Genomic DNA, 26725 nt, shown 5'->3' with positions numbered 1-26725 from the left:
TGAGACGAGAGGGGAGGGGAGGAGAGGGGAGGAAAGCCGAAGGGGAAGATACGTGTGAAGGGGGTGGAAGACACGGGAGGATGTTGAGAAGTGACCATCGTGCGATCATTACCTAGGTAGCCTTTCGGGTCACATTGTCAATACTTTGTGCTCCGCATGGTACCGTTTTTACCTTTCAACGGTTCGAGTGCTTTCAAACATCGTTTCTGCGCTTGATCATGAGCCGAGGATTCGTTGATGGTTCACATTCATCCACACGCCCGCGTGCATGTCTGTTTGATGAGTCGCATCACCACTTGCAGTCGTTCTCGAATCCAGGAAAGTAATGACTGTCTCTCAAACCTGCGATCTTCCGGCTCCAGTGCAGCGGTGTAATAGACACTGACTGATCATCCTCCTCCCCACACAACCAACGGCCCAAAAGGACAAGGACGAGCGAATCGAGAAAAGGTTGGATGAAATGAGGATCCCGACGCTGACATTCCATTCCAGAAAATAGGTGTGATACATTCCTTCGGTGCGTTGTCCCCGCGTCCATGCGAGCACGTGCTGCACCTGGCTGCCGTGCGACCAAGGTGGTTGAGAAGGGCCTCAAAAAATGGCGGGGGGAAGCGGTTTTCTGGCTCCCACGTTGCCAGAAAATCCAGCAAACAGGAATCTGGGAAAGGCAGCTGAGACGGCAAGCCGCGTTGTGTGTGTGGCCCATGATAGGTTATGCAGCTGCAGGTTGGCGCCGTAGGTCTCATAGAAGTTTGAGGAACGGAGTGTGATTCACGAAATCGGGATTATCGTTTCCAGAGCGCACACATGCAGCCAGACGGGATAAATCGAAATACCAGGTGACTTCTTGACCCTCCGAAGACGCAGAGAGACACACGAGTCCTCACCGAACCGCAGGTGGGCATAACCGCGCGCAAAACTCGGTCAGTCGGTAGGGTTCGTCCAAGTCGGCATTCCGAGGTATGAATACGCCACCAAGCCGGCCGCGCGAGAGCGAGTTCATGCGGATGGTGAGATGTCTTGTAATGCCGCCGCCGTGCACCGCGCGTCAAGCCGGCATCGCCGCCTTCGGGAGGGAGGGGCATTGGTATCTGGCCCCGCCGGACATGGACCCCCGAACCGTCAAACCAGCTCTGATTCTCGGTGGCTGTCTTATTTATCAGGATGGACTCGGAAGTCGGCCAAAAGAAGGTTGCGTGGTTGGTGGTCCTATATCTGGGGGACCGCTATTGCAGGCCCCTCCCCTGCCGGACTTGTCCCCGCCTGGGATTCAGGGTCTCTCGAAATCTCGCTCTCGCCGCTGAAACGGATCTCGACTCGAGTTGAACTTTTTCGAAAACGTCGTTCGAGGCTCTTGCAGTCGCGGCGTGAGGTGAGTGGGGGACGGAGAAAAATTCGAGGTTTGATCGCACTTCTGTTTCCCGGGATGTACTCCGTACGCGGTGCAGCATGGCAATGGGCATCTGGGTATTAGCTCCTCGACGGGTAGCGTTGCAGCCAAGGCCTGAGATGCGACTAATAGTCCAAGTACTGCCAAATAAGGAAGCAAACAAAACACCAGAGAAGCATGGCAGAAAAGAACAACTTACACGACATGGGGCAGGAATGGGTCTGTTGGGCATATCTCTTTGCCAAGTGCAGCAGTGCAGTAACAACGATGACGAGATTCAGATAATGCGACGAACCAACGCAAAGCTGCAGCGGCCAGAGTTCGTCTCTCCACAAGCCCCATGAGCCAAAATTCGAGCTCTAGCCTCTAGCGAGCACAAGCTCCACGCCGAGATGCAAAGGTAGAGCTTGGTGTAGCCGAGCCACGATGGTGTTCGCGGCCGAGTCGTACGTACTGCGTACTTTGCGGGAGCTGTCAAATCAGCAAAAGGCTGAGAGGTGCTGCGAGCCCACAACTGGTAAAGAGACTCGACATCGCTGGCGGGGCCAGGGAATTGGGTTTTGGTCAAGAGCCATCAACGGCCCCTCTTTAGGATGCAGGCTAGATGTCACCGCCGCGCAGCATGCATCAGAGGTTGATAGTGTATATTGATAAGGTGGTCGAGTGGATTCATGTTTCTTTGCTTTCTCGCCGAGGTAGGCGAGGACGGCACGGGAGCTAATCTATGGGTTCGGGCCCTGTTCCTGGAGTTTGCGCTGGACAATGGTGGCGGTGATGGCTTCGTCACGGGTCGAGAGGTCGTGACCAGCCAATGACGATGGATTCAAGGTCGCTTTGTTAGGCTGTTCGAGGAAAAGCTCGGCAACCTTAAAAAATTGAGAGAGCATGGAGCCACAAGGCCCTCGGGAGGGCCCCGTATTGGAACTGAGCCCCGCGATGCGTGATTCGGCGCCGACGACCGGAATGTGGTTGTTGGACCCGGGCGTTGGTGGCCCGTTTGGTTGGCAGTTGGGCGGTGTTGGACGAATTGTGGGAGGGAAGAAGAAAAGAGACGGGAGGATGTTTCTAAAATTAGCTGGGAGAGACACACACAGAAAAAGAGGGTTCCATTCCGCCTCATCGGCTGGTGCTAGTGGGAATTGGGGGGAATGGGAAGCGGGTCTCAACTTCTAAGTGGGCGATCTGGCGAAGCCCGAAAAGATGACCAGCCACCATCATTAATACCACCTCACCCAGCCCAGCCAGCCAGCCTAGCTCGAACTCGATAGCCGGTTGTTACCAAGCACGTCCCGTGGGGCTGAGCTGACTACGAATATCCGTACAGGGGACCGTCGAAATGCCCATGATGCTGGGCTGGCGGTATTCGTAAATGCGCAGTAAGGTACAGAGTAGACCTAGGTATGGCAATAAGAAGAATTCGGAACGTGGACATTGAATAATCCGGTGCCCAGTGCTGCAGTGCAAAGTGTTACAAAACTACACTAGGCCACTTTTGTGCTGCCGTAATTCTCTCTCTCCCGCACTTGTGAACTTGTGAGAAGGAAGAGCAAAAGAAAACAGAGCTGAGCCTCCGCAGGATGACGAACCCCTGGACCACTTTAATTGCGTGGACGGATGGAGCCCAAACTAGCAAGCTTGGGACGTGTCAGACAACGAGACGGGCTGCCGATCAAGGCAAATCGTTGATGTAGATGCGACTCTGATGAGCACATTGAACCTGTTGGACCTGTTTTGTTTCTTGCTCTAGTCGCCTCTAGTTTACCTATCCCTCAAGCAACACACCAGCGATCGGCTGTTCCCCAAGGATGGTGATCTCAGACAGGGACCACTCATTCTCATGTTTCTCCATGGGATTTGGGAGGTTGGCCTGGCCGGGGGTTCATGTTTCTCCAAACTCTGTGTGAAGCTCTGTACACGACAGTATACAGTGATCACAGTGTGCGATGATGATGCTTGGTGCGCCGTTCCATCTCATCTTTTCCCGACCTTCCACGAGTCCGACCGGCCACAAAAAGCCAAGGACGAATGAGAGGTACGAGGCCATGGACGCGTACGACGGGATGAGAGAAGCAAGCACACAAAGTGGAAACGTTCCAACTTCCCGAAGACCTTTCGCTGTTCGGGAATAACAATCAGTCACACACATATCGGGTTTACCACGCCGTCCTCACTTGAGTCTTTGAGGTATATCTTCTTTCGGCCTAGGTAGGTATCTCTACAATAGCATATTCTAAGCTCAGCTCCATGGGTTCTTGGCCTGGCTCTTGGCCCGGCTCTACGTTCAATCAATCTGCGGCGGCTTTTGCTAAACGGTGAGATTGGACTTGTTACTTCCTAGTCCGAATGGAAGTCGTCCCAAGCCCAACTCATAGACTGGCCGGCATCGCATCCCGTCCTTTCAATGATGACGATTGGCATGCATATGGTTCGAAACATCTCAAGTCTGCATATCTCTTGGAGAAGTCATTGATCATCTTGAAGGTGAATCTGTTGAAGCAATCTGGTGAAGCTGAGGCAGCAGGATCTCGAGGGAACACAATCCCGGGCTCGACAGGTGAAGGTGAGCAAGGTTTGACGCCAGTGTCAGAAGGTACCCGTGCGCAGGCAGCATAGCCAGAGAGGTACTCGCCTGTGGCGTCACCATGGTACCTGCTCACGCTGCCCTACGGATGGACATCCCTGTCAGGCTGTCAGCATCTATCCGTACCTTTATTCCTAATTCCAGGCCTTCCCCATCTTGTTCCCCGGCTGGCTTCAATGTCTGTGTCCTGACAGAAAGAATAGAGTAGTAGCAGAGCTTCTGGAGCGGACACATAGCAGTGTTTGGAAGGTGCTGCATCGGTCATTTCCATCGTCAAAGGCCAAGACGGCACGTTTGAATGCGTGAATGCCTTGCGGACATGTGCGGACATGGGTGATGATTCGAGAGTCGCGTTCGATACAGTGTTTTTGCACGGCATGTGGGAGGAAGAGGACGAAAAAAACACCACCACCAGGACCACCACACGTCAAGAAAGAGGCTCGGAGAAAAGAGTGGAGGAGAGGAGAGCCACAGAGTACTTAGCACAGCACAGCATAGCAGCTCGTTGGTTTACGGTTCGGCTCCCGTCTGCTATTTGGCAGCCTGGGGTCTGGCTGTCCTGTCGACGCCGTTGCTCGGTCGAGGGATTCTCCAGGGTCATGGGTGTTCCTAGTAAAGCCGGGGGCTGAGTCGTGGCCCGCTACTGTGCAGCCCGTCAGCAACGCAATCTTTGCCTTACTGCTGCTGTGTGTGCCAATACCTACTGCGGAGGCTTGAAGAAAAGTGAATAGCTGCCTTACCTAATCACATACTGCCCTATTGTACGGAGCACAGTGGTGGTAGCCGTCCCATCTCCACCAAAAAAAGCTGGTGCCGTGTTCACTGTTCGCGACTTCGCGGTACTGCGCCACGTCCGCGTCCCTGTCCATGTTCCGCTTCCCACGGTGCCCACTGCCCACCGCCCACCCACTGCGGCCTGCCCACACCCCCAAGCAAAGCAAAGCAAAGCAAAGTGCAAGTGCCCCAACCTGCCCGCCCTGCGCCTTCCTTGCCGTACTGTGCCTTACGCAAAAATACGTAACGGCACTTCCAAGCCTGCACCTGCGCTCCTGCTCCCTCTTCCTACGGTTTAATAAACATCAACGCTCGTCCGTCTGTGTCAGCCTCCTACTTCTAACACTCATCACACTCACATCCGTTTGCCTCTCTCTCTCGCATACACACTACTCTCAAAAAGGGCTTCCCATCTTCCCTTTTCTTCCTCTCTCCCTCTTTACATACACACACACCACTCACCTACCAACGATCGTTGCTTTCCTAGTTACACTCGTTGACGACAAGCCGACGACCCACTTACCGAAGTCGGCCTATCTGCAAACAACTACAACTTTAACCTCTTATACAACAATCTTCAACAACACAGCAAAAATGGGTGTCGGCCGTGTTATCTGCGTGGCTCTGCCATTCATCCTCAGCGTTGGTTCCATGATCTTCCTGCTGGTTGCTGCTCTCGGCGGTGTTTCCAACAAGGACCTTTACATGTTCCGCGTCAACCTCACCGATCTCGAGATCAACCCTGCTTCCGTATCAAGTATAGTCTCAAGGGACGTCAAGGCAGTCAACTTTGGAAAGTACCACGACCGCGCTCTTCTCACCGGCGATGGTGACAACGCCATCACCAAGGCTGCCACCGACTCCTCCACCACTCAGACCAGTAACATCACCGCTGCCGACCTTGGCCTCGACAACCTCTACGACATCGCTCTCTGGGGTTACTGCACCACCGACACCAACGGCGACAAGACCTGCACCAAGGCCAAGTTCGACTGGGCTTCATCTTACCTGAACACCTCCACCCTCGAGACCATTGGCACTGCTGCCGGCCGCAAGATCGAGCTTCCTGATGAGGTTACCACTGCCCTCTCCGCCTTCAAGACCGCTACCAAGTGGACTCAGGTTGCCTACATCATCGCCTTCATCGCCCTGGGTCTCGAGATCGTCTTCGGCATCTTCGCCAACTGCACTCGTGTCATGTCCTGCATTACCTTCCTCGTCGCATCTCTCGCTTCCGTCGCCGTTTGCGCTTCCGCCGCTCTCTCCACCGCCATGTCTGTCATTGTCGTTGGCGCTGTTGAGGGTACTGCCAAGTACTACGGTGTCTCTGCCGGCTTCAACAACAGCTTCCTCGCCCTCATCTGGATCTCTGCCGCTCTCGCTCTTGGCGCCGGCTTCTTCTGGATGTTCACCATCTGCTGCTGCGCTCCCAGCCACACCCGCAAGGACCGCAAGCGCAACAGCGATGGCGAGAAGCTTCTTCCCCAGTCCAGCAGCTACCAGCCCATTCACGAGGAGAACGGCTACTACAAGCAGCAGCAGGCTACCCAGTACGGTGCTCCCCGCTACGCCAGCGGTGCCCGTGGTGACACTGCTTACGAGCCTTACTCCCACCGCTCTTAAGTTTAGCATTTGAGAGTTCGCGGTGTGGTAATCTTTTGTACGAGGGAAGCCGTTTGATTTGGCGGCACTTTTGATTTTCAGCATTGTTGGCGTTGGGTAACGGCTCACTATCATGAGAACGACGGACACGCACGGAGGTGGATATGAATGTTTAGTAGCTCTGGGACGAAGATGATCGTCAGGGGGGATGACGACAGTTGATTGCTTTAGTGGACTGCTCGGGATTGGAGATACCCCCATCCAGGCTTTATTGTTTATAGAATTCCAACATGCTTAAAGAGCAATTACAAAAAAACAGACTAGAGTTTTACAAAATTTTCTGTCCCTGGCAAAGTGAAATGTGTAGGTTTCATATGAGAGAGCATATTCTACGATTGAATCGTGACTTGCATCTGAGATGGTGGGCAAATCCCAAACAACGTGCAACTTGGGGTGCATTGACACTGTTAAAGGAACACCTCGAAATTTCTCATAGAAAAAAACCACCAAAGTGAAAAAACTCCACCAAAATCAGCAGAGGGGTGGACGATGACTCGATCCACCACATTACATCCTAACCACCATCAAGTGCTGACCGGAGGAAGGACCTTTAATGCAACCAGCTCAGCTAAGCTCAGCCGCAAAAGACTGGCATCATGCTCCTGAGACCTTAGGCAACCACCATTCACAAGAAACGCACTGCATCAGGATTCAAACCTCTCGCTTTTTCTAGACGCTAGGACAACCCCTCTAGTGAGACTTTTTTTCTCCTTAGCCAAGTGAAGACGCACAGAGAGTCAGATATTACCCGACTTGGGCAGGCCAGTCTTCGAACGGCTGCCCGCTCTTTCTCCTCATGAACCGTCGCCATGCAGTTAGTAATCCATGCCCTCCTAGCCTCTTAAAATAGCATTCACGTATTGCCTCTTTCTCATACAGAAGGATGGGGAGTGAGAAATATGTAACTTGAGCTAACGAAATGGGAAACAGCAATTCGTAGCCGGACCCCTGCAGAGGGATCACTACTTCACCCCCGTCACCGGCCTCAGCTTCTTCAACGCCAGGGATGGCGAGACGTACCTGCTCGCCGGCGAGGACACGGAGCTGAAGGTGTACGATGGCGAGGGCCGGCTGCGGTGCCAGTTGGGGATTTTCCACGCCCAGCCCATTCACGGTATTCATGTTGCTGCTGCCGCTGCAGGGCATGGTGAGCGGCGGCATGTGCTGCTCTGGGGGAACCAAGCCGTCACCGTCGTTTCTGCTGCCGTCATCGAAGAGCTCATCCTCGGTGGCGGTGGTGAGGGTGAGGCCGTGGTGGCGACGACACCGGTACAGATTATCGAGGCCAAGGCGCCGGACTGGATCTACGACGGCGTCATTTGCCCTGAGGACCCGGACCGCGGCGTGCTCATCACGGCGCACAACGAAGTCCTCGAATTCTCTGTGGGGAGTGATGGGAAAACGGTCTCGTTTGGTCGCATCGTGTCGCCGTCCCGGCCGATCCTGTACTCGGCGAACCTGACGTGGCTGTCAAAGACCTCTGTACTCGTGGCCGGCGGCACGGTCTTTGGCGAGATTATTGTCTGGAAGTGCCACTTCTCCAGCGATGGAGCCGCAACTGCCGCTGAAGAGGACGGGAGCAAGTCTTGGTGCGAGGTCCTCTTCGTCTTCACGGGCCACGAGGGCTCCATCTTTGGCGTCGATATCTCGCGTGAGATCGACCTCGGCGGAGGGTGCACGGCGAGGCTGCTCGCGAGTTGCAGTGATGACCGGACGATTCGCATCTGGGATATCACTGAGAGACCGGGCTCGCCGCGTTTGCAGTATGACGCCTTTGGCGAGGCTAGGGAGACTGGCTTCGGAGGTTCTTCGTCTGCCGCCCCTGCTACTGCTGCCGCTGCCACAGATCTCACAACAACACAAGTTGCCTCCAGCGCGCCACTGGCCATGGTCATGGGCCACATCTCGCGCATCTGGCACGTCAGGTTCCCTCTGGGAGGCCTCGACGAGCTGGCGGAGGGTCGTCCCGCGACGGTGTACTCTTTTGGCGAGGACTCTACGCTGCAAGCCTGGTCTCTGGACGTCGACCTCGAGGCCTGGCGGCGGAGAGCAAAGTCGGCCGCCGCGGTCAAAGGTGGCGAGGCGCCCGTCGTGGCTGCGAGCATCACGTATAAGGAGACGTATGCCCGCCACGACGGGAAACACATCTGGGCTACCGCCATCACGGAGAAGGCTAACGGGCAGGTTCTAGTCGCCACGGGCGGCGCGGACAGTAAGATTAATCTCTTCTCGGAACGTACCTGCGTTGGTGGCGGCAGCGACAGCGGCAGAAGCAGCAGCAACACAACGGCATCTAAGCTGCGAGAACTGCCGAGCGAGCTGCAGACTTTGGTGATGCGGGACGTGGTCAGCAAGCTGGCCCCGCGAAACCCCGACCACGCGATCCCCTTGGAAACAAAAGAGGCCTTTCAACGTTTCGCGTTCGTCCACGAGGACACCATCGTCGCGACGAGCACCACCGGCCGTCTCCTCGTCGGCTCCTTTGGACCGGAACTCACGTGGACACAGATCGGGACCGGTGGGGAGACGATGCGCGCCCTAAACGCCTGCACGAGCTTGAAGAGCCCGGCCCCGGGCCTGGCGCTGATAGGCACGGCCAACAAGAAGATTCTGCTCTACCGCGACTCGACTATCCAGCAAGTCGGTACGGTGCCCGGTAAAGTAGCAGATATATTCCCCCTGCGGAAATCTTCGGCAGAGGATGCGGGGGCATCGGACAAGAAGCTCGAGTTCCTCGTCACCATGCTGGGCAGCGGGGACGCCATGCAGATCCTCACGCTCGACCTCGACGCCTCGACCGTAACTTCCATGGTGCCCGTCCCCGAGCTCGACAGCAGGTTCGTCGTTACGGCCGCCTGCCAGGTCAACGACCTCCTCGTCCTCGGCTCGCGCCACGGCTACGTGTCCGTGTTTCGCCGCGCGGAGGGTGAGCAGCAGCTCATCCCATTCCCGGCACCGGATCGCCGCTCCGGCGACGCAATCACATCCATCAACGTCTTCCCCACCTCATCTGCTACCTCTGCAGCGGCGGCGGCATCTCACATCATCACGACGAGCCGCGACGGAAACTATCGCGTCTACGAGACCTCCGCCTCCGGCATCCACCTGCGCCACGAGACCGCGCCCGCAGCGGTGCCGAACCTCGAAGACGCATGGCTGTCTGACAGCGGCGACCTGATCCTCTGCGGTTTCCGCAGTAAGAACTTCATCGTGTGGAACGAGACGCGGCACGAGGAGATTCTCCGCGTCGATTGCGGCGGCGCGCACCGCGCCTTTGCCTACACCCGGCAAGGCCACCAAAACAGCAACAGGGACGGAGACCGAGACCACGGCATGCGCTTCGTCTTCAACAAAGCCGCCACCCTGGGAGTCTACACCCAGCACAGCCCCTCCGTCGCCTCAACCCACCACCGCACCCTCAAGCGCGGGTCCCACGGCCGCGAGGTCCGCGCCATCGCGTACTCGGGGCACTCTAGCAACTCTGGACCTCGTCGCTACATCGCCACCGGCTCCGAGGACACTTCGATTCGCATCTGGGAGTACACCACGGCCGGCGGTGCTTCGCCTGATGAAAGACGGGAGCTGCGCTGCGTCAAGGTCGTCAAGGTTCATACCGCAGGGTTACAGTCCCTCAAGTGGCTCGGCGAGGACCTGCTCTTCAGCTGCAGCGGAAACGAGGAGTTCATGGCCTGGCGTGCGTGCGATCTCGGCGATAGGGGGTTGGGGTTGATGCGCGAGGCCGTGTTTGCGGATAAGAGCGAGGACGGGGACCTTCGGATCACAAGCTTCGACGTCGTGGCGCTGGACAAGGAAGAGAAAGGCAGCGTCGCCGTCACCATGGCCTTTTCCAACTCGTTTGTCAAGACGTACCGGTATACGCCCGGCCAAGGCTTCGAGTTACTCTTCAAGGGCCAGTACACCGGTGCCTGCCTGACGCAAGCGCGGCACCTCCGGGTCCGGGACGGCGTGTTTGATGTCATTACGGCCGCGACGGACGGGTGTCTTGCTGTCTGGCGGTCTCAGGGGTCCGAGTACATCCTGCGGCACACGGAGCGGATTCACCAGAGTAGCATCAAGGCCCTCGATGTCCATTACACGTCCGATGACAGGGTCGTAGTCCTCACCGGCGGCGACGACAACGCGTTGGGCATCGTCACGCTCGTTTCGCGAAGCAGCAGCGACGCTGATGACGAGAATGACGGCGGTTTCGAGCCCGCGACGAGAGCCGGGGTTAGGAAAGCGCACGCGGCGGCCATCAACGGTCTCATGGTCCTCGGGGAACGAGGAGGCCATGTGGACTTTGTGACGGCCAGTAATGACCAGCGGGTCAAGATGTGGCGGCTCGGGTGGCGCGAGGGGGTGGAGGAGGTCACGTTGCTGGCGGACGAGTATAGCGGCGTCGCGGACGCCGGCGACGTTGAGATTATTGGGGATGGTAAGGTTGCTGTCGGCGGTGTTGGGCTGGAGGTTTGGGGTTGGAGGTCTTGAGGGGTCTGAAAATGGAAACAAAAAGAGGGGATTGAGCGAGGGGACATTACATGGCTAGAAAAAATAGAGATGAAGTAGATGATGGGACTGACATAATGAAGCTATGCTGAAGCCTTTGTTCACCGCAGGGACTTATGTATTGAGTCTCGAGTGCGTCACCGCAGACTCATATTATCAAGGATGACAATAGAGGCCACAGCTATCATTAAGTAAGGTAGTAGGCAAAGGGTTTATCCTACAAACCCTGCGTCCCCAGTCCAGTTCAGTCTATTCGATGACGACGACAGCTTCCCTTCCCCTCCTTTCGCCGAGCATCCAAGATACGGGCACACTCAGCTTACATGCTCTTCTACCTAGGCTCGGGGCTAGCCGTCAGTCGAGGGCTGATGGGACTACCTGTGTGTTAGTAATTATTTGAATTTCGTGGCAAACGGTCTCTGGAGTGAGTCATTGAGGTGTTTCGCACGCGTGATAATGAGAGCTGCTGTGGCGTACTGAGCGAGCAGAGATACCACGAAGCCTTTCAAGGGTTGGGCACCCATTTCCATGCCTTATTGTCTTATTCTACTTCATTCTAGATCCTGAATACTCGTACAAATATATATGGGTGCATGACGAAGATTACTATCGTGTAGTGCCGTTTCATGATGCCAATTCCAGCCACAACTGGTATGTCCGCCAGGTTGTATTATCACACAGTATTATGACGAGCTGCAGCACATTAACTCTGGGTTGTCAGAGAAGACGAAGAGAATGACAAAGTGGACGACGTGTTCTTCTCTTTGTCGCTCTGTGAGTGATGGTATTCATTTTCGACATGATGGATGGCCTCCGTAATATCCACAACCACACCCCCTCACCAGGCCTTGGTTCAATTCAGGGGCATCTCTCACATCTTCAATTTTTTATAGTCATAGATTCTTTCATATTTAGAGTCTATCTTGGTAAGTTGCCATAATCCCTAGTTGCATGAGATCTGTGTTCTTGACATCCACAACGCCATCATGGCCCGCCTCCTATCTGCGGACCTCGTGTTTCGTTACGATATCAGCATCAATGAAGTCAAATGATGCGGGAAAAGTGGCAGGAGGGAACCTCCATGATTGGGACTGTCTGGATGCTCCAGGCAACTAGAAGTCAGAAAGCGCAAAAAATTGCGTAAGAGCAACAAGATCTCGACGGAAAGACCCCATAGATCACAGAAGTATCACACAGATTGCCGACAAGAGGGCCGAGTCTAACAAGGCACGAGAGGTGTCCTCGGTAGCCAAACTTTAGGAAAGCACTTGGAGATTCCGTCTCCTGCCCCCATTTCCTCACTATTGCGGGCTTCATAGGTGCGGCTAAAGAACGCAGGTCCGTTTCCACATGGCCTTCAGTCTCAACGCTCTTGGGCATACCCTCGTATATTGACACTTGCATCAGCTGAGGAATCAGATGGGCATCGTGCTCGATCATCTGACAGGCATGAGCTCTGGTGCTCAACGTCCTCAAAGGCTATCTGACACGGAAGCAAGGCAGTGATGCAGACGCCATCTTACTGCACCGGGGTTCAGATGGAGGAGACGGCCATCCGGTCCAAAGTCTTGTCTGTGGGCAAGAGAAGTAGCCTTAGAATTGCTATACCAATCATCCCTTCTAGAATTCATCCTAGCTTTGGATTTTCTCCTGCCGAGACCCGCGTCGCTTTCACTGCGATTTTAATCCCCCTAGAGGGAAGCACACCAAGCCTCACAACAGGCACGTGACAGACACATTATTGATATTTCCCTAGTAGCACAGTAAACCTCGAACCGGCGATTATATGTCATCCTGCGCCTAAGTATACAGCATCTGATAGATATCCCGCAATATAAAGATGCCAGAAAAAAAGTCCTTGCTGGGTATTTTCCCCGATGCGAACCAAAATGAAAAACGAACCACGCTATGCAGCCCAAAGACCACCATATCTCTGTCTCTTCTCCTTCTTTCTCTTCTTCTTCTTCTTTCTCTTCTTCTTCTTCTTTCTCTTGCCAAAGATCTAATCGTTCACCTTACGAGCCCCTCGTAATATTCGGCCCCGTACCGATACCCGTCAGCGTTCGGACGAACCAGTGCGCCCAGCTCTCCGTCTCGAGCGTCGCCTTGAGCTCCTCGGCGCGCTTCTCCACGTCCTCGACCTGTCTCTCAAATAGCCTGACGCCATCCTCAACGTCGTCCACCTTGCTCACGAGCCCGTTGATTTCATACTCGAGTCGTGCCACGAGGACCTCGACCTCCTTAATGGCCTCGGTGATGTGTGCGCGCTCTTCGGCAATGAGCTCCGTCGAGCTCTGCTTGACGCGATGGTAGGCTTCGCTGAGCTGGTAGTAGAGGGCTTGCAAGTCCTCTTGCTCGCGGCTGTAGTGCTCGTCGAGGGCGTCTACGGCCTTGACCTTTGACTCGACCCAGGGGTTGACCTCGCGCTTGATGGTGGCGATGGAATCGTACAGGCTTCGAGCGAACTCGGCCAGGCTGGCCTGCTGCTGCAGCGCATCGGCGGTAGAGAAGTGCTTGTCGTCATAGAGCTCGGTGATCTCCTCCCATCTGAGAACCGCTTCTTCGGCGTCTCCAAATGACAGCCGTCGAGGCCAGCGGGCTTCGTTCAAGGGATGTTTATACCTGAGTCTGGAGACGGCGACACTATGTCGCCGCTGGAGGAAGCTGACGGCCGTGTTGCTGGTTCGTTCTGCTTCAAAAGGACCTTGGAGATCGGCCTCATCAACCACAGACCCAGCCACCGATGTTTGTATCCGATCAGGCTCGTCTTTGACTGGACCATTAGGAGGTGTTGAGAATTTCTCCGCCTCGACATGTGTCGAGCTTGGGTCTGACCCCTCGCGCGTAGGCTTGGCAATCATGGGAACCTTCTCCAGCTCCTGTGATGATTCCCTCAAATCCTGAGCAGCTTCTGCCTCTTTCTTAAAGGCATTCAGGTACTCCTCCGGCTTGTTTTTCCACGTGAAGGCCCTACCAACCATGACCGGAGACGACAACGTTGCCGAGGACTGCGCCAAAGCCGAGATGCCGGGAGCGCTGTGGTAGCCATTCTCACCAAAGTCGTCTCTACTAGGCCGGCTCGCGTGACCTCTCAGGCCGGTACCAACAACGTCTTTTATGCGCCCGAGACCAGATTTGGCATCACTGACTCTGCCAGCAACCGATTTAAAGACTGTCTTTCTAAGCGCGTCTTTCTCTCCCGATCCTTCAACCACACTAACAGCTGAGGCAGGCGCCGGGGTTGAGTAAACACCAGGCGATTCTTCCTTTTGTCTCTGAAGCTCTTCTTCCAGCGGCAATGATTGTGTTCGTTTGCTAGACGGCGGTGCAACCTCATCCTTTCCGAAAAGTGGCTGCGCCACGTCTGTCGGCTTCTCTTGTAGTTCCGGCACTGCTCTCCTGGGCTTTCCGTACCAGAGCCATTTTGCGCGCTCGCCGTACGCAAGGGCAATGAACTTGTCAATGTCTACCGTCTCGATATCAGCTATGCCGGCCTTGTCTTTCCCGCCGACCATGCCGATGACGAGCTCGCCCCTTTTCCCGCCGATTTCGGCGACGGTGGACTTGACTGCCTTCTGCACGCCCCAGCCCTCACCGGCAGCAGCTTTTGCCGTAACAGAATGAAGCTTGAGTATTGTCGGACGATCCAGACGTCTCGTCCGCTCAAGCTTGTACGCCTTCTGGAAGTACCCAATGCCCCTTTTTGTGCTTTCAATGTCAAAAACGTCCTTGGACACAGGTGCGCCATAGTAGTGCAGTCGGTTCCTGGCGCCCATCAGTAGTCCAAGCAGGGCTGCCGTTGTCGTTGGACCCAAGATACCGTCTGTGGGCTCAACATTGTAACACTCGGCTCCAATCTCTGTCCACCAATTTCCAATAGACTCTTCAGTCTTGTCGCAAAGTAAACCATCAATGTATTCCATGTCCAGTTTCCCAAACATGAATAGAGAGACTTGGCACAATTTGACGAGCTCCACTGCCGACTGGGTAAAGGGAACCTTCTCGCTTGTCCTGTAAAGCTGGTAAAATTTGGCCTGGGTTGCAGGTGTGGGGTCTGAAAGATTCATGCCAGATCGGCCAGAGCATCCTAGTCGCTTGAGGTTCTCGTTGACGATGAAGGCCTGACGATGGGTGCGTATATCGCCCTCGGGTACGGGGATAACTGTCAGAGCTGAGGGGAAGCTGCTGAGATTCGTGACCATCACGTCGCCCAACGGCGTTTCCTTCGGCCGGGCATGGTACTGATGGATGGCCTTGAAGTAGAATCGCAAGCGGTCGGACCATACGCTCTCGTCCGCAGGGACGGCCAGCACCCCAACAACGACCTGATGCTTCGGGTCACCCGTGTACGTGACAATAACTAGCGTTGGCGATTTCCGCGAACATGCCCATTGTTCGACCAAGTATAACTCGTATCCCTGTAAGATTCCTCGTCGCTCGAGGACCGTAACTGCCGGATCGCTTTCTAGGTATCTTGGAGACTATCAGCACGCGGGCTTGTCTCAAAGTCGGGGGACAGGAGAGCTCACCTAAAGGCCACAGGGTCGGCGAATACCCATTTCCTCTTCGTCGTCGGCAAGGGGGACGGTGTCGCGGGTTCGGTAGAGGCCTCCTTTCGCGCCTCAAGTGGCAAGGGCGTGCCCAGGGGAGAAGGCCCATTGGCGCCTCGCTGAGAAGCGACTCTCGCCAGCGTCAGTTCCTCCTCGCGATGCATTCGCGGGTCGTTGACGGGAAAGGGAAAGCGGAATGACATCTCCATTTGCAGGAGTGCGGCGGTGAAACTCGGTGCATCGACGAGACTTTTGGAGGCGCCTGCGACTATCTCCAAGACGAAGAAGTCATAGTCGTCGTAATCGCTCGCCTAAAGGGGGTTTCTGCGCAATCAAAGAAATATCCAGCGGATGCTCTGCATGTGACTGGAAGGGGGGGCGTGTTCGTCGGGTTGCTTCGTTGGTGCTTCGAATGTTCTCCCGCTTCGATCGATAGGTTGTGTCTTTCTTTATGTTCGGAGGGCTGGTCGGCATGTGACGCAATGTCCTACCGTCGCTGTCGTGGTTTGGCGTTGGTTGATTGGGCCGGGAGCTGTACGACCAGTACTGGAAGAAGGGTAGCACGAAACCTATAGAGCAGCAGGCGCTAACATTCCCCGTCCCCACGTCTGTAATGACCCAGATCTGCCGAGCTAACCCCCCCTGCCTCCCCATGCTTTCAGGCCTCCCCTCGCTAAACCATCGCTTAAATTCCCGGGCCGCTGTTTCGCCGGCAGGTCGATCCAGTGCTACAAGACCGGGACACCGTTACACTGACAGCGGCTACAGCAGGCACAGCGTACTGGAATGGAGGTTCCTAGATACCCCAAGGCGCAAGATAGGTGCGGGTGCCCGCCTGACGCTTTATCAGTGAACCCGCCAGCCGAGGAACCTTAGCTTCCATTATCGGTGACGGCCAAGTCGGTCTGTGCCTACCTCAACCTCACCCTTCAACCTCCAGAGCAGGACCATCGGACCACCAAACCTGCGCCGTGAACCCCCTCCCGACAAACAGTAAGAGCAGTCCTCCCACCACCAAGCCGAGCTTTTGTGGGGAGCCTGTAGCCATGATCTTCCCGTCATAATCTCCCGAATTTCGAGCTACACGCAAGCAAACATACCATACATTCGCTCACTTATCACGACATACGGATATACCCTCCTCTCCTCCCGCATCCAGCCACCACCATGGCAGAACAAAACCCCATGGTCGCCCTTCAGGCGGAGCTCTCGCGCTTCCGCAGAGCGACACTTAACTCAGCCGTCAAAGATACCGACAAGCTTCTCGAACTCCTCATTCAGGCGAGGGAGCAAGTCGCCAATGGTATGTCACTTGCCCCGCTCCATGCTGCCGCCACAGGTTGTGTGCTTACAGTGATACCGCACCCCAGATCCGCACCGGGCAGGCTTGACGATGGCCAAGCTACAGAACCCCGTTACTGCGGGGTTTGATGCAATCAACAACGACTTGAAAGAGGTCTCAAAAGCCCAGAAGACGTATGGCAAGGCCCTTGATAAGGTATGCGTCCAAGGAACTATCTCTCGCTACAAAACGAGCCTCGACTTACGCCCGTTTCTATAGTCATTCCCCCTCCGACCGCTCTCAACAGATTACGATGCCATGGCCGCGTATCCCTCCTTAATCAACCGCGCCGTAGCGATGCACATGCTCCGCGAGGGCCAATTCAGCGTGGCGTCGACTTTCCTCCGCGAAGCCCACGAGCGGCCTCCGCCACTTTCCGCCAACAATCCAGCTCTCGATGCGGACATACACTCTCTTCAGTCTCAGGAGCTGCAGGACAAGTTTGCGAGCATGTACAAGATCCTCAACGAGCTCAAGAACCGAAACCTCGTTCCAGCTATAAATTGGGCGCGTCTCAATAGCGATGAGCTCGAAGCCCGCGGTTCCAACCTTGAGTTCGAACTCAGCAAGCTTCAGTTCGTCTGGCTCTTCAAGGGTCCCGAAGTCAACGGACATCCGGATGACGAGCACAACGGCCGGATAGGTGCCCTTGCCTATGCACAAATACACTTTGGCCGTTTCCAGGCTCGCCATATCAAGGAGATCCAGCAGCTGTCTTGCGCCATGGTCTACGCATCCAACATCGGCCAGTCGCCATACGCCAACATCTTCGAGACATCTGCTGCTTTTGACGACGTTGCCCTATCCTTCACGCGCGAGTTCTGTTCTCTTCTTGGCCTCTCCGCTGAATCGCCACTCTACGTCGCTGCCACCGCCGGCGCCATCGCCCTGCCCCAGCTCATAAAGTACACAACATACGTAAAAGCCAAGCGAACTGAATGGACGACGGAAAGCGAACTCGCATTCGAAACGCCGCTACCTCGCAGCATGATCTACCACCCCATTTTCGTATGCCCCGTCAGCAAAGAGCAAACAACAGAGCAGAACCCGCCAATGATGCTGCCCTGCGGCCACGTCATCTGCAAAGAGTCACTTGGGCGCCTGACTAAGGGCTCCCGCTTCAAGTGTCCATACTGCCCCAATGAGGGCCACATCAAAGATGCTCGGGAGATTAAGTTGTAGGACGAATTGGGCTTCGAGTTGGAGGATAGATGTGAACATTACAAACATCTCATCAACGCACTGGTCTTTCCATGGCGGAAGACGTGCAAGACGCAATGGCCTACATTGCCACTTGCTTGTTAGGCGAGATGAGTAGGTCTGGTACCAGGACGACAGGCGTTGTGGGTTGACGTTTCGACGGGTAAAGCTTCCCTCAATCACGGCGGGGCAGGTCACTTCATTCTTTTATTTTGGGTGGCGTTAGGTTTCGGATGCAATCTTGTTTGGTACAGCGATTCGGGCTACTTTTTTGAGCAAGTAGGATAGAGCGAGCGTAAATGCAAACGCATGTCAAATATGTGATCAGTTCTGGTGGTATTGGTTTTGGTTCGCACAACTCGACGAATAACGGGTCATCTGGAATGGCAGCGAACATCTCATGGCAAGGCCCCATCCAGAGCATGTAGCCCTTACCGACAGCGGAGATCGAGCAATCCTTCTTGGGTGGAACAATGGCTTTCATCATGGTATTTGAATTACCTCATGCTAACGCTAAGTTACAACACTAAGGAAAGGTATTTTATTGCATCTCGGGCCCCAAGGCGACGTAGATACGTATAGGAAGTCAAAGCCTTTCCGGCTGCTCCCGGAACCATCGTGATATCCCAGACGGGATCTCGCCGCCAGTGCGACTCTTTACGTAGAAACAGATCCATAACTCCGCCATGTAGGGCCAGTCTTCTTCATCCTCGCTAGGTGGAGAGATCAAGCATCGTCAACGCCATACAGTGTGTATCACACAAGAAAGTCAAGAAAAAAGTCAAGAAAAAAGTAACAGCCGATGTTGGGGAATCTCAATCAGTCCAACACGCGCCCGGCCCCGCGTGTCCACCGTTCCGTCCGCCTACGATCCCGTAGAGGGGTTTTTTGTTGGGATAAGAAAGGTGGCGTTGTTTCGTTAAGTCATTTCTTTGTACAATCGAGCGGTATCTCTTTGATCGTGCATTGCCTCGTCGGGTCAAGCCAGCTCCACCCCTTCTTTAATCAATTGTCATTCTGCTCGCAATTTGCGGCTTGACATCCTGGAGGTTGATCGAGTTGAGGTCCTGGCTCTTCTCGAGATCGCGTGACGGCTTCCGCAGGTGGGTCTTCAAGCCGGCTCCGAAGTTGCGCATGCAGACCACGCAGTTGGCAATGGTGCAAATAATGAGGAGAATGGTGATAACGGTGAAGGCAGTGAGTGACTTGCGCACTGGCATGTACTGCTCGGCTGTGTGTGGTTGGTAGATACGGACGAGCTTGAAGATGAAGTAGCTCAAGCCGCCAAAGTAGAGGACGAGAACAGTGGCCATGCCAACCTTATTCTCGATTCTGGTAAACCATGCAGCCAAAAGCAAAATGGCGATGGTAATCGGAATCGCAGCAATGGTCAATCCAAATTCGGCGTCGGTGCGGGCGTTAACAATGACCAAGAACTGAACCGTGAAACCGAGGAAGAAGAAGAAATCGAACTTCAGGAGTGCGATATAAATCTAGATGTCGTCATGTTAGCCATGTTGGAACTAAGGTAAGTGATTCTGGTGACGTACCTGGTAGTGGAGGAAACGCTTCTTCATTCTGTAGTCGGCTCCTATAGTCTTCAGAATGTCCCAAGCAAAAACTTGGTAAAGCTTCCAGGCGGTCAAGGCCATGGTGATGGTACCAAAAGCCAAGACGCAGGGGCTTGCAACGAGGTAAGGCTTGACGTCGGCCCACATGTCGTCGGTCGGGTCCCTCAGGGCATTGTTGTCCTTCAGCTGTTGCACAGCCTCCTCAATCTGTTCGACCTGGATGGCAGTGTAGACGAGTAAAGCGAGATTGGCGATGCACACTCCGATAACCTGAATGGTGTTCTTTGCCCGTAGCGCATCCCAGACGATAACCAATTCGTACAAGAATCCAAAGATGAAGAGCGTCAGGAACGTCGGGATCGTCCTTCTCGGCGAGTCGGTGGCATCCGTAGTATCTGTATTTTGGTGAGGGTCCTGGTCGGTCAAACCAGTCTGGAATTTCCAGAAGACATAACTGCGTCGCTGTTAGCACCAATCGAGTCCTAATGCGACGGAGGGTTGCCGGCTTACCACTCAAAGCCCAGGCAAAGCAGAGCCTGGACGAGGGTGATGAGGAAAAAGATTCTGGGCCATTTGGCACCCATGAAGCCGAAGCCGAGGGGACCACTGGCACCACTGCTGGGGCGCGATCCGTTCATTGTGGATGGAGCGAGACCTTCGCGAAAAGCGTAGCCTTGGTTGTTTGAAGTTTGCGGGGGGTTGTATTGCTGCTGGTATTGTTGCTGATACTGTTGAGCGTACTGGCGGGCGGCGAGTTCTTGGTCGAAGCCGGCAAAGTTCGGGTCACCGCCGAGCAAAGAACGGCGGGAGTCTAGCCTTGTAGCCAGATCGACGGTATTGGCGACTCCCCGGAAGGAGTCGAGATGAGATGATGCTTAAAAGTGGTGGGAAAGCGTCGGATGAGAAGGGAGGCTGGGTGGGTGCGTGTTTGCGTGCCGGAAGGTACTGGACGTCGTGTGTCGGGTTGGGCGATGGTGTGCAAGATGGCACACAAAGGCGGGCGTCAGCGGCGGTAAGAGGGACAGTCGGGTCGAATGAAAGTCCTTCTTTTGGGAGGAACCGGAGTAAGAGACTCAATGTGGTCTCGTCTCAATCGTGTGGTCAAGGGATAACGGTAGTGTGGAAAGCGAGTGGAGAGCGAGGGAGGACCCCGTCGGCGGGAAATTCGAGAGGGAATCAGGCGCGAATGATCAAAGGAGGAAAGTAAAAGAAAGGGAGAGGAAAGTGACGGGATTAAGTTTTGGATTTCCCTGAAGGACCTGACGGGTACGTAGTAAGGGTGTTTTTGGGTTTTTGGGTTTTGGTTGACAGCAAGGGGCAAAGCTGTTGGAGAAGGAGAGAATGCGAAGATGTTGTTGGTGCGAAGCTGAAACGGGATGAGGAGTTTGATCTGTTCAAAGACGGACAGGGCTCTTGTCTTTTTTTCCCCTTCTTCTCCTTCTTCGCTGTCTCCGGGTTTGACAGGCGCAAGAATACGTAGTAACGTACGGAGTCGGTAGGGACCTGGCGGGAGGGGGGGCGAAGGCAGCAGGCAACGGTACCTTGTGCGCAGCAAGAGAAAGCCCAGCGCCTAGGTACCTATCCGATTAAGATGAGGTGAGAGGTAAGGTATCTAGGACGGAACACCACGGGCTTGGGGCTTGGGGCTTTCGGGGGGGGCAGTGGTTGTGTGAACCGGGGTGTGCCAGGTGGAAAGAAAGGTGCAGGTGCAGGTGCAGGTGCAGGAGCCACTGGAGCGTGAGCTGGCTGGCTGGGTCTGCTGGGAAGGAGGAGGAGGGGGGGTGGAGTCCAAGAGACGCTAAGCAGCAGTGGAGCAAGGACCAAGGACCAAGGACCCAAAAGGACCAGAAGGGAAGGGGAGGGGGGGAACCACGGGGGTATGTAGAGAGGAAGGTCCTGAGCAGGGAAGGTCGTGGGCGGTGGACGACGGCGGACGGGAAGCGATGACAACCTTGGCAAGTTTTTCGGGAAAGGCGCAAGAGTGTGTCCGTACTGCGTAGTCAATGGTTCGAGTGAGTTTTGACAATGAGTGAATAGGGCAAAAGAGCGACGTTGTAAGGCGTGGATTGACGGAGGTTATTGTTGTTGTTGTAGTAGTCTGCAGATGTGGGTGAGGATGTTGGTATAAGTGGTGTTATTACCACCAAACCTAGGAAGAATGAGGGGCCAAGATTGCTATGGCGGCTCTTTTTCGAAAGTCAGATGCCGGGTGTCTGTTCCAATTACTGCGTGCGTTGTAGCGTAGATGCGCGGTGAGGTAAGACGGTTCTTCCTTTAGCGTAGGAGGGCCGGGTCGGGTGCTTTCCAAGAAGTCTGTGTGGGATTCGATTCGTCCGACTGGGCGATCAACTGCTGGTTGATGGATTGAGGGTGGTCGAATGAATGGGTGGATGGATTCAACTCTGGCTCCTTCAGCAGCAGTGATGATGAGGTGGTGAGGTGAGACTCGAGAAAGGTGAGCGTGAGGTGTTGTCTTGAATTGAGAGGCGTGCAGCGTGCGCAGGCTGCAAGTAAGGCGGGTAGATGGTGGGTCGCCGGTGCGGTCTGGTCTGGCCGATAATGGATCGATCAGACACGGATTGAGTGGTTTGCCTGGGAAGATTTCCTTGGTATTACGGAGTTTGTACTTTGTTGCGTGGTTGCAGGACTGGGCTGTTTCCTTTTCTCGTATTAGTGCTTTCTGACGGTCGAACGGTCGACAGTATTTCTCCAAGTCGCTCAGCGATTGGCCTTTAGGCGTTTGGCGATCAAGAGTAGAAGATGAAGAAGAAGAAGGTCCAAACCGAGGACCAAGGACGACGGGAGCAAGTGAAGGATTCATAAAGTAAGGTAGGAGGAATATGATAACAGCAAGAGGCCTCAATCTTCATAGGTACCTACAGGACCCCAGGTCGGTGCATCTCTTCCATCGATTTATCCAATGTGTCGGCCCCCGTATCTTTGGATTGTGTTAGCGCCGGCACAGTACAGCCAGAAAGCCAGTGCCCTCAATTCAATCTCTCCAGACTTTTCTGCTAGTAACCGTAACCGTACTTAGGTACGCAGTACTCCGTCCACTACCTCACACTACGGATACCCGTCCACACCTCAGTAGGTGCCAGGCTTTCCCCCGATCCAATGCCACCTCGACCAAGGAGAGAGGCTGGCTCTTTCCAGGGACAGTAGGGCTGTGCAGAGAACCCGGGCTCCAGGTTGCAGCGGGCTGCGCCAGGAACAGGACCTGCTCGTGGAGATGGTGCGCCCAGCGGCCCTTGGAGTGGGTATCGACCGTATCGTGGACCGTCCACTTCTGTTAGTGCACAGCCGAGGATGCACTGCACACAACATTGGATGACGGGCCGGGTGGCTGCCTCTTGCTCATGGCCGTGCTAACATGCGAGGACCGTGAGATACTTTGCTCTGGTGGGCCGCTTGCTGCAAACCTGCAAGTCAACCCGCTCTCGAAAAACACGCGACCCCGCTGCTTCTTCCCCGTTCTCCCCTGAACATGCACGACTTTATTGACAGCCAGCAACGGCCACGCTGCCTTACCGTTCATTTACAACTGCTATCAGGGCAGTATGCAGTGCGTAGTAATTATGGACCCGGAAAACTTCTGGGTAGAAGTAGCACGCACTATTGTTGACATTGATTCGGAGTGTGTGATCTTCATGATGGAGACAGTGTTGGTTGGATATCCGATCGAAAATATGAGATGAGGCCTGGCTCACAGCCACATTCTTGCCAACCTTTTTTTCTTCTTCCCCTTGTTCTACTTCTACACAGTAGTCCTTGACGCAAGACGCAAGACTGATCACCACTGGTCCTACCGTCCTAGATCATTCCCGGCCTCGAGACTGCCCAGCCGGACCACGCCGTGACTTCCTCGGGCGGGTGATAGGCTCATCTGCGAACCGTCCCAGACGCCAGGCGCGCTTCTTTCCTGCTTAGGCAGTACCTAGCTGCTTTAGTCTCAACCTTACCTAAGCTCAAGGTAGGTGCTGATTTCCCGGCGTTCCGTTGTCAAAGGGCTGAAGGGAAAGCGGCTGACGGCTCATGCCAGCTTTGCGACCAAAATAACATCACACATGTCGATCGTGCATATGGCTGATTTGGCTTTCTATTTTGCTGCCTCCATCACGTTGTTTTGTTTTGTTTTGTTTTGCTTTGCTTTGCTTTCATCTCACTCCGATTCCTGGCCCGTAGGCCGTAGGTATCCCGAACCAACCATCAAAGCTTACGGCATCTTCCGCTATAGATTCCCCGTTACGGAGTTTCAAAAAGCAATAATTCTCTGCAAAGCACTAAATAAGCGAAGACAGAGTACGCGTCTCTTTGGCTTTCGCTACAGATGCCAATGCAGTTCACCGGTATCCGTACCTACCTACCTATTCACAGATACGGATACCAACATGGACATTCAATCTCTATGTGGATAATCGTCTCTTTGGATTGGAACGAGGCCTTTCCAAGAAGGACCGGATAGGCTCGCTTCTATCCATACCTGTACTCCGTACCAGCTGCCCCCATTCCCGGCGCCGCCAAGTCTTCAAGACGTGCTACGTCAGTTCGACCCAATTCAAAGACCGTCATCTCCACGACCCGTCCGCCATGCCACCGTTGCACTCCCGCACTCGCTACATCCCTCCCACCCTCCTCAATGCCGCCCATGCCCACGCCCACGCCCTCATCTCTGGACCCACGGCCTCCGATCCCAGAACCCCACTGGAACCCGTCCGCGAGCGCCGCCCCGAGATATGTGCCATGATTACCTACGCACCCTCGCATAGGGAGAGGATGACGATCGGCCTTGTGCAGTATTACGGATAATAATGCAGTGGCGACAGGTTCGGCAGACACACAAGAAAAGCCGCTAAGCCACGCCGGCAACTTCATCGCGACACCACGGTTTGAGGCTCAGTCAAACTGAACCACCATCGCGAAGACATTCTCTCACACTTAGACTCATACGCACAAACTTTCTCCAGACTCAAGTGAGAACGGGAATTCTGTCAACGTCTCGTCCGCTCAACCCTTCCTTGCCTTACGACCCCTCATGCACCTCTTATCTTTGCTGACGTCCTCCCGTCAATGCGTACGAAACAAGCTCCATGCTGGCTGAGCCGCGCAGCACACACATACTGCCAGGCCTGCCAACTCTCTCGTCTTCATCCGAATTGTTGAAACAGCATCCCTCTCCTCCTTTCCCTTCAAAACCCTGAGTTTGCTCAACTTTTTCAAGGGCGGCATAGCACGGCCAATGCTTGGCTTGGTCATTCCCGCCGGAGCCCGTTCATCGCCTGTTCGTCAACTCACCCTGTCGCAGATCTAAACGAGTCAACAGAGCCCCAAGCTCTCGGGTATGAGTTACTCGACAGAGTGAGGATTTACATCACCCTCCATGCCAGCAGGTGGTGGTGCTCGCGGTAGATCAACCGGCATTGCTTCCCCGGCCACCATCGTTAACGCAGCCGCGGTCTTCCTCATGGAGAGCACTTTGCATCCCAATAATGACATTCTATTTTCTGCGTCTTTCTTCTGCAAGGCGCCAACCAGACTTCAAAAGTCTAGACCTGACCGACTTTTCGAACGAATTTGATGATTGGCTTGGGGGCGAGAAAGGCCCAGTTGACAATCTCGCCTACTGGATTCCTCCGACCAACCTTTACGGGACGGGGGAATCTCGTTCAATTTCTCGATTCTATGTTTAACACATCCCGGAAAGAGCCCCGTTTCTTCGGTTTTCGTATACATTACGAAAGGAGTCCTTCATTTTGTTATGTTCAACACCCTCTGGTTTCTGGGGTAACATGGAAAGGCGGTCGACAACTCAACACGTCCACGCATTTCACAGCAATCCATCGCCCACTGCTTAAAATTCATTGTGATACCCTGGTGGCAAAGAGTCATGTACGAATGCACAAAACCACGACTGAGCTACCGCGGCGTCTGTGGTATCAGAGAAAGGCTCTTGCTTCGCTGCAGCGAAGCACGTGGCCCTGGTTGAGCACGATTGCCCTCTATGGGTACTCTGTACGAAGTACACCAATTTTCTCAAATTCTTCGGATGATTTGTTCAGCTTTCCCGAGGTCATCGTTGCCGACCAAGTTGACCGATATTACTCTATCTATCTAACGCTGATTAATTGAAGTCTATCAATTGGGGCTCAATGAACCACAGACACAGAGCACGTAGCTACATATTCCCGGCTTATTCGAGGCAAACCGACAACGACTCGTGTCGGCTGCCTCTTGGCTCTAGCTCTTGTCCATTTTCCTCCAAATAAGGCTGTCCAGATGGCCATCCTGTTCCCCACCCCTCGTCATCAGAACCCTGGGCCGTCGTCCACGAAGAACCATCACGATATCACGTGGGAACCGGCGGGCAATCCCAGATCTGGCGGGCTCTTTTCCTTCCCAAATCCACTCCCGGTCCACGTGCGAAAAGATAGTCCGCGCAGAAACTACTCCGTACGGATAATACCAGTGAACCGCTCTAGCACTTCACGCAAGATATTCTGAAACTTACCGGGTTTACCTTACGCCGTATGGCCCCCCTCGGAGGTTGGACCTTGAGAGCCGAGCATGTACCGACGCTTGGCTCCTCGGCGCCGAGCTCCCTCAGAAAACCGTCGTCGCGAATCCACATGCTTTAGTAAGGCAAGGCAGATTTCTGAGAATTGACTTGAGGTTGAGTAGTTGAGGTTTCTACGGGTACCTTGAAGGCCAAGACCGAATCCCGATGGTAATTCGGCTCCGAATTGCCGGTGACGACGACGACGGCCACGCGTTTTTGGACGTTTTCTGGAAAGCTCTCTGACTAAAAAGGGAGTCTGTTGTCGCTCCGTTATGGCCAGGGAAGGTTTGACTAAGATGGCTCCAAGAATGGGCTCCCGAGTTCCCAACCACCTGGTGACATGTTACTGCGATTCGCCTAAAAGGGAGGACGGGGCCCGCGGGTCTTTTTGTTTGATTGTCCTCTGGTGCATTGGCTTCTTTTGCCATATTTGCCGTTGCTGGCCTATCAGAGCACTTGATTTCGAGGCTTCGTGATTTGGGAGACTGTTTTGAAGTTTGGTCACTTGAGAGTGAGCTGATATCTCTTATAATGGAAAGATATAGGTCGGCCATCTGCATAGCTTGCCTTTGCGCAGTTTGATATACAGGCAT

At 54.5% G+C, this 26725-nt stretch overlaps 10 protein-coding genes across 10 annotated transcripts; 5 read left to right on the top strand and 5 right to left on the bottom strand.

The window, feature by feature from the left end:
* Positions 1-2967: 2967 nt before the first annotated feature.
* Positions 2968-3519, top strand: CLUP02_13549 (uncharacterized protein; the record flags this gene model as incomplete). The annotated part of the gene is made up of 3 exons (XM_049292487.1): positions 2968-3077; positions 3176-3251; positions 3328-3519. The coding sequence occupies 3 exons, from the start codon at positions 2968-2970 to the stop codon at positions 3517-3519; spliced, it is 378 nt and encodes a 125-aa protein (XP_049149633.1).
* A 237-nt stretch (positions 3520-3756) lies between these two features.
* Positions 3757-4350, bottom strand: CLUP02_13548 (uncharacterized protein; the record flags this gene model as incomplete). The annotated part of the gene is made up of 2 exons (XM_049292486.1): positions 3757-4019; positions 4098-4350. 2 exons carry the CDS (start codon positions 4348-4350, stop codon positions 3757-3759), a joined length of 516 nt encoding a protein of 171 aa, XP_049149632.1.
* A 989-nt stretch (positions 4351-5339) lies between these two features.
* On the top strand, positions 5340-6368 carry CLUP02_13547 (SUR7 protein; the record flags this gene model as incomplete). Its single annotated transcript, XM_049292485.1, has 1 exon — positions 5340-6368. The coding sequence occupies one exon, from the start codon at positions 5340-5342 to the stop codon at positions 6366-6368; it is 1029 nt and encodes a 342-aa protein (XP_049149631.1).
* An 835-nt stretch (positions 6369-7203) lies between these two features.
* CLUP02_13546 (WD domain-containing protein) lies at positions 7204-10895 on the top strand (the record flags this gene model as incomplete). Its single annotated transcript, XM_049292484.1, has 2 exons — positions 7204-7221; positions 7338-10895. The coding sequence occupies 2 exons, from the start codon at positions 7204-7206 to the stop codon at positions 10893-10895; spliced, it is 3576 nt and encodes a 1191-aa protein (XP_049149630.1).
* Positions 10896-11244: 349 nt separating this feature from the next.
* CLUP02_13545 (uncharacterized protein) lies at positions 11245-12706 on the bottom strand (the record flags this gene model as incomplete). The annotated part of the gene is made up of 9 exons (XM_049292483.1): positions 11245-11287; positions 11328-11415; positions 11491-11561; positions 11616-11675; positions 11789-11856; positions 11924-12025; positions 12096-12353; positions 12437-12480; positions 12649-12706. 9 exons carry the CDS (start codon positions 12704-12706, stop codon positions 11245-11247), a joined length of 792 nt encoding a protein of 263 aa, XP_049149629.1.
* Positions 12707-12928: 222 nt separating this feature from the next.
* Positions 12929-16117, bottom strand: CLUP02_13544 (uncharacterized protein; the record flags this gene model as incomplete). The annotated part of the gene is made up of 3 exons (XM_049292482.1): positions 12929-15386; positions 15443-15731; positions 15955-16117. 3 exons carry the CDS (start codon positions 16115-16117, stop codon positions 12929-12931), a joined length of 2910 nt encoding a protein of 969 aa, XP_049149628.1.
* A 513-nt stretch (positions 16118-16630) lies between these two features.
* CLUP02_13543 (uncharacterized protein) lies at positions 16631-17987 on the top strand (the record flags this gene model as incomplete). The annotated part of the gene is made up of 3 exons (XM_049292481.1): positions 16631-16766; positions 16834-16961; positions 17025-17987. The coding sequence occupies 3 exons, from the start codon at positions 16631-16633 to the stop codon at positions 17985-17987; spliced, it is 1227 nt and encodes a 408-aa protein (XP_049149627.1).
* A 100-nt stretch (positions 17988-18087) lies between these two features.
* CLUP02_13542 (uncharacterized protein) lies at positions 18088-18489 on the bottom strand (the record flags this gene model as incomplete). Its single annotated transcript, XM_049292480.1, has 2 exons — positions 18088-18179; positions 18258-18489. 2 exons carry the CDS (start codon positions 18487-18489, stop codon positions 18088-18090), a joined length of 324 nt encoding a protein of 107 aa, XP_049149626.1.
* Positions 18490-19006: 517 nt separating this feature from the next.
* CLUP02_13541 (uncharacterized protein) lies at positions 19007-22397 on the bottom strand (the record flags this gene model as incomplete). Its single annotated transcript, XM_049292479.1, has 10 exons — positions 19007-19498; positions 19556-20030; positions 20087-20450; positions 20523-20648; positions 20726-21021; positions 21080-21117; positions 21201-21374; positions 21447-21527; positions 21601-21674; positions 21803-22397. The coding sequence occupies 10 exons, from the start codon at positions 22395-22397 to the stop codon at positions 19007-19009; spliced, it is 2715 nt and encodes a 904-aa protein (XP_049149625.1).
* A 1769-nt stretch (positions 22398-24166) lies between these two features.
* On the top strand, positions 24167-24385 carry CLUP02_13540 (uncharacterized protein; the record flags this gene model as incomplete). The annotated part of the gene is made up of 1 exon (XM_049292478.1): positions 24167-24385. The coding sequence occupies one exon, from the start codon at positions 24167-24169 to the stop codon at positions 24383-24385; it is 219 nt and encodes a 72-aa protein (XP_049149624.1).
* Positions 24386-26725: the final 2340 nt, after the last annotated feature.

Source organism: Colletotrichum lupini, chromosome 7 (assembly GCF_023278565.1).
Source record: "Colletotrichum lupini chromosome 7, complete sequence".
Taxonomy (NCBI): domain Eukaryota; kingdom Fungi; phylum Ascomycota; class Sordariomycetes; order Glomerellales; family Glomerellaceae; genus Colletotrichum; species Colletotrichum lupini.
Note: the sequence above shows the minus strand (reverse complement) of the source record. Positions and strands in the feature narration are given on the sequence as shown.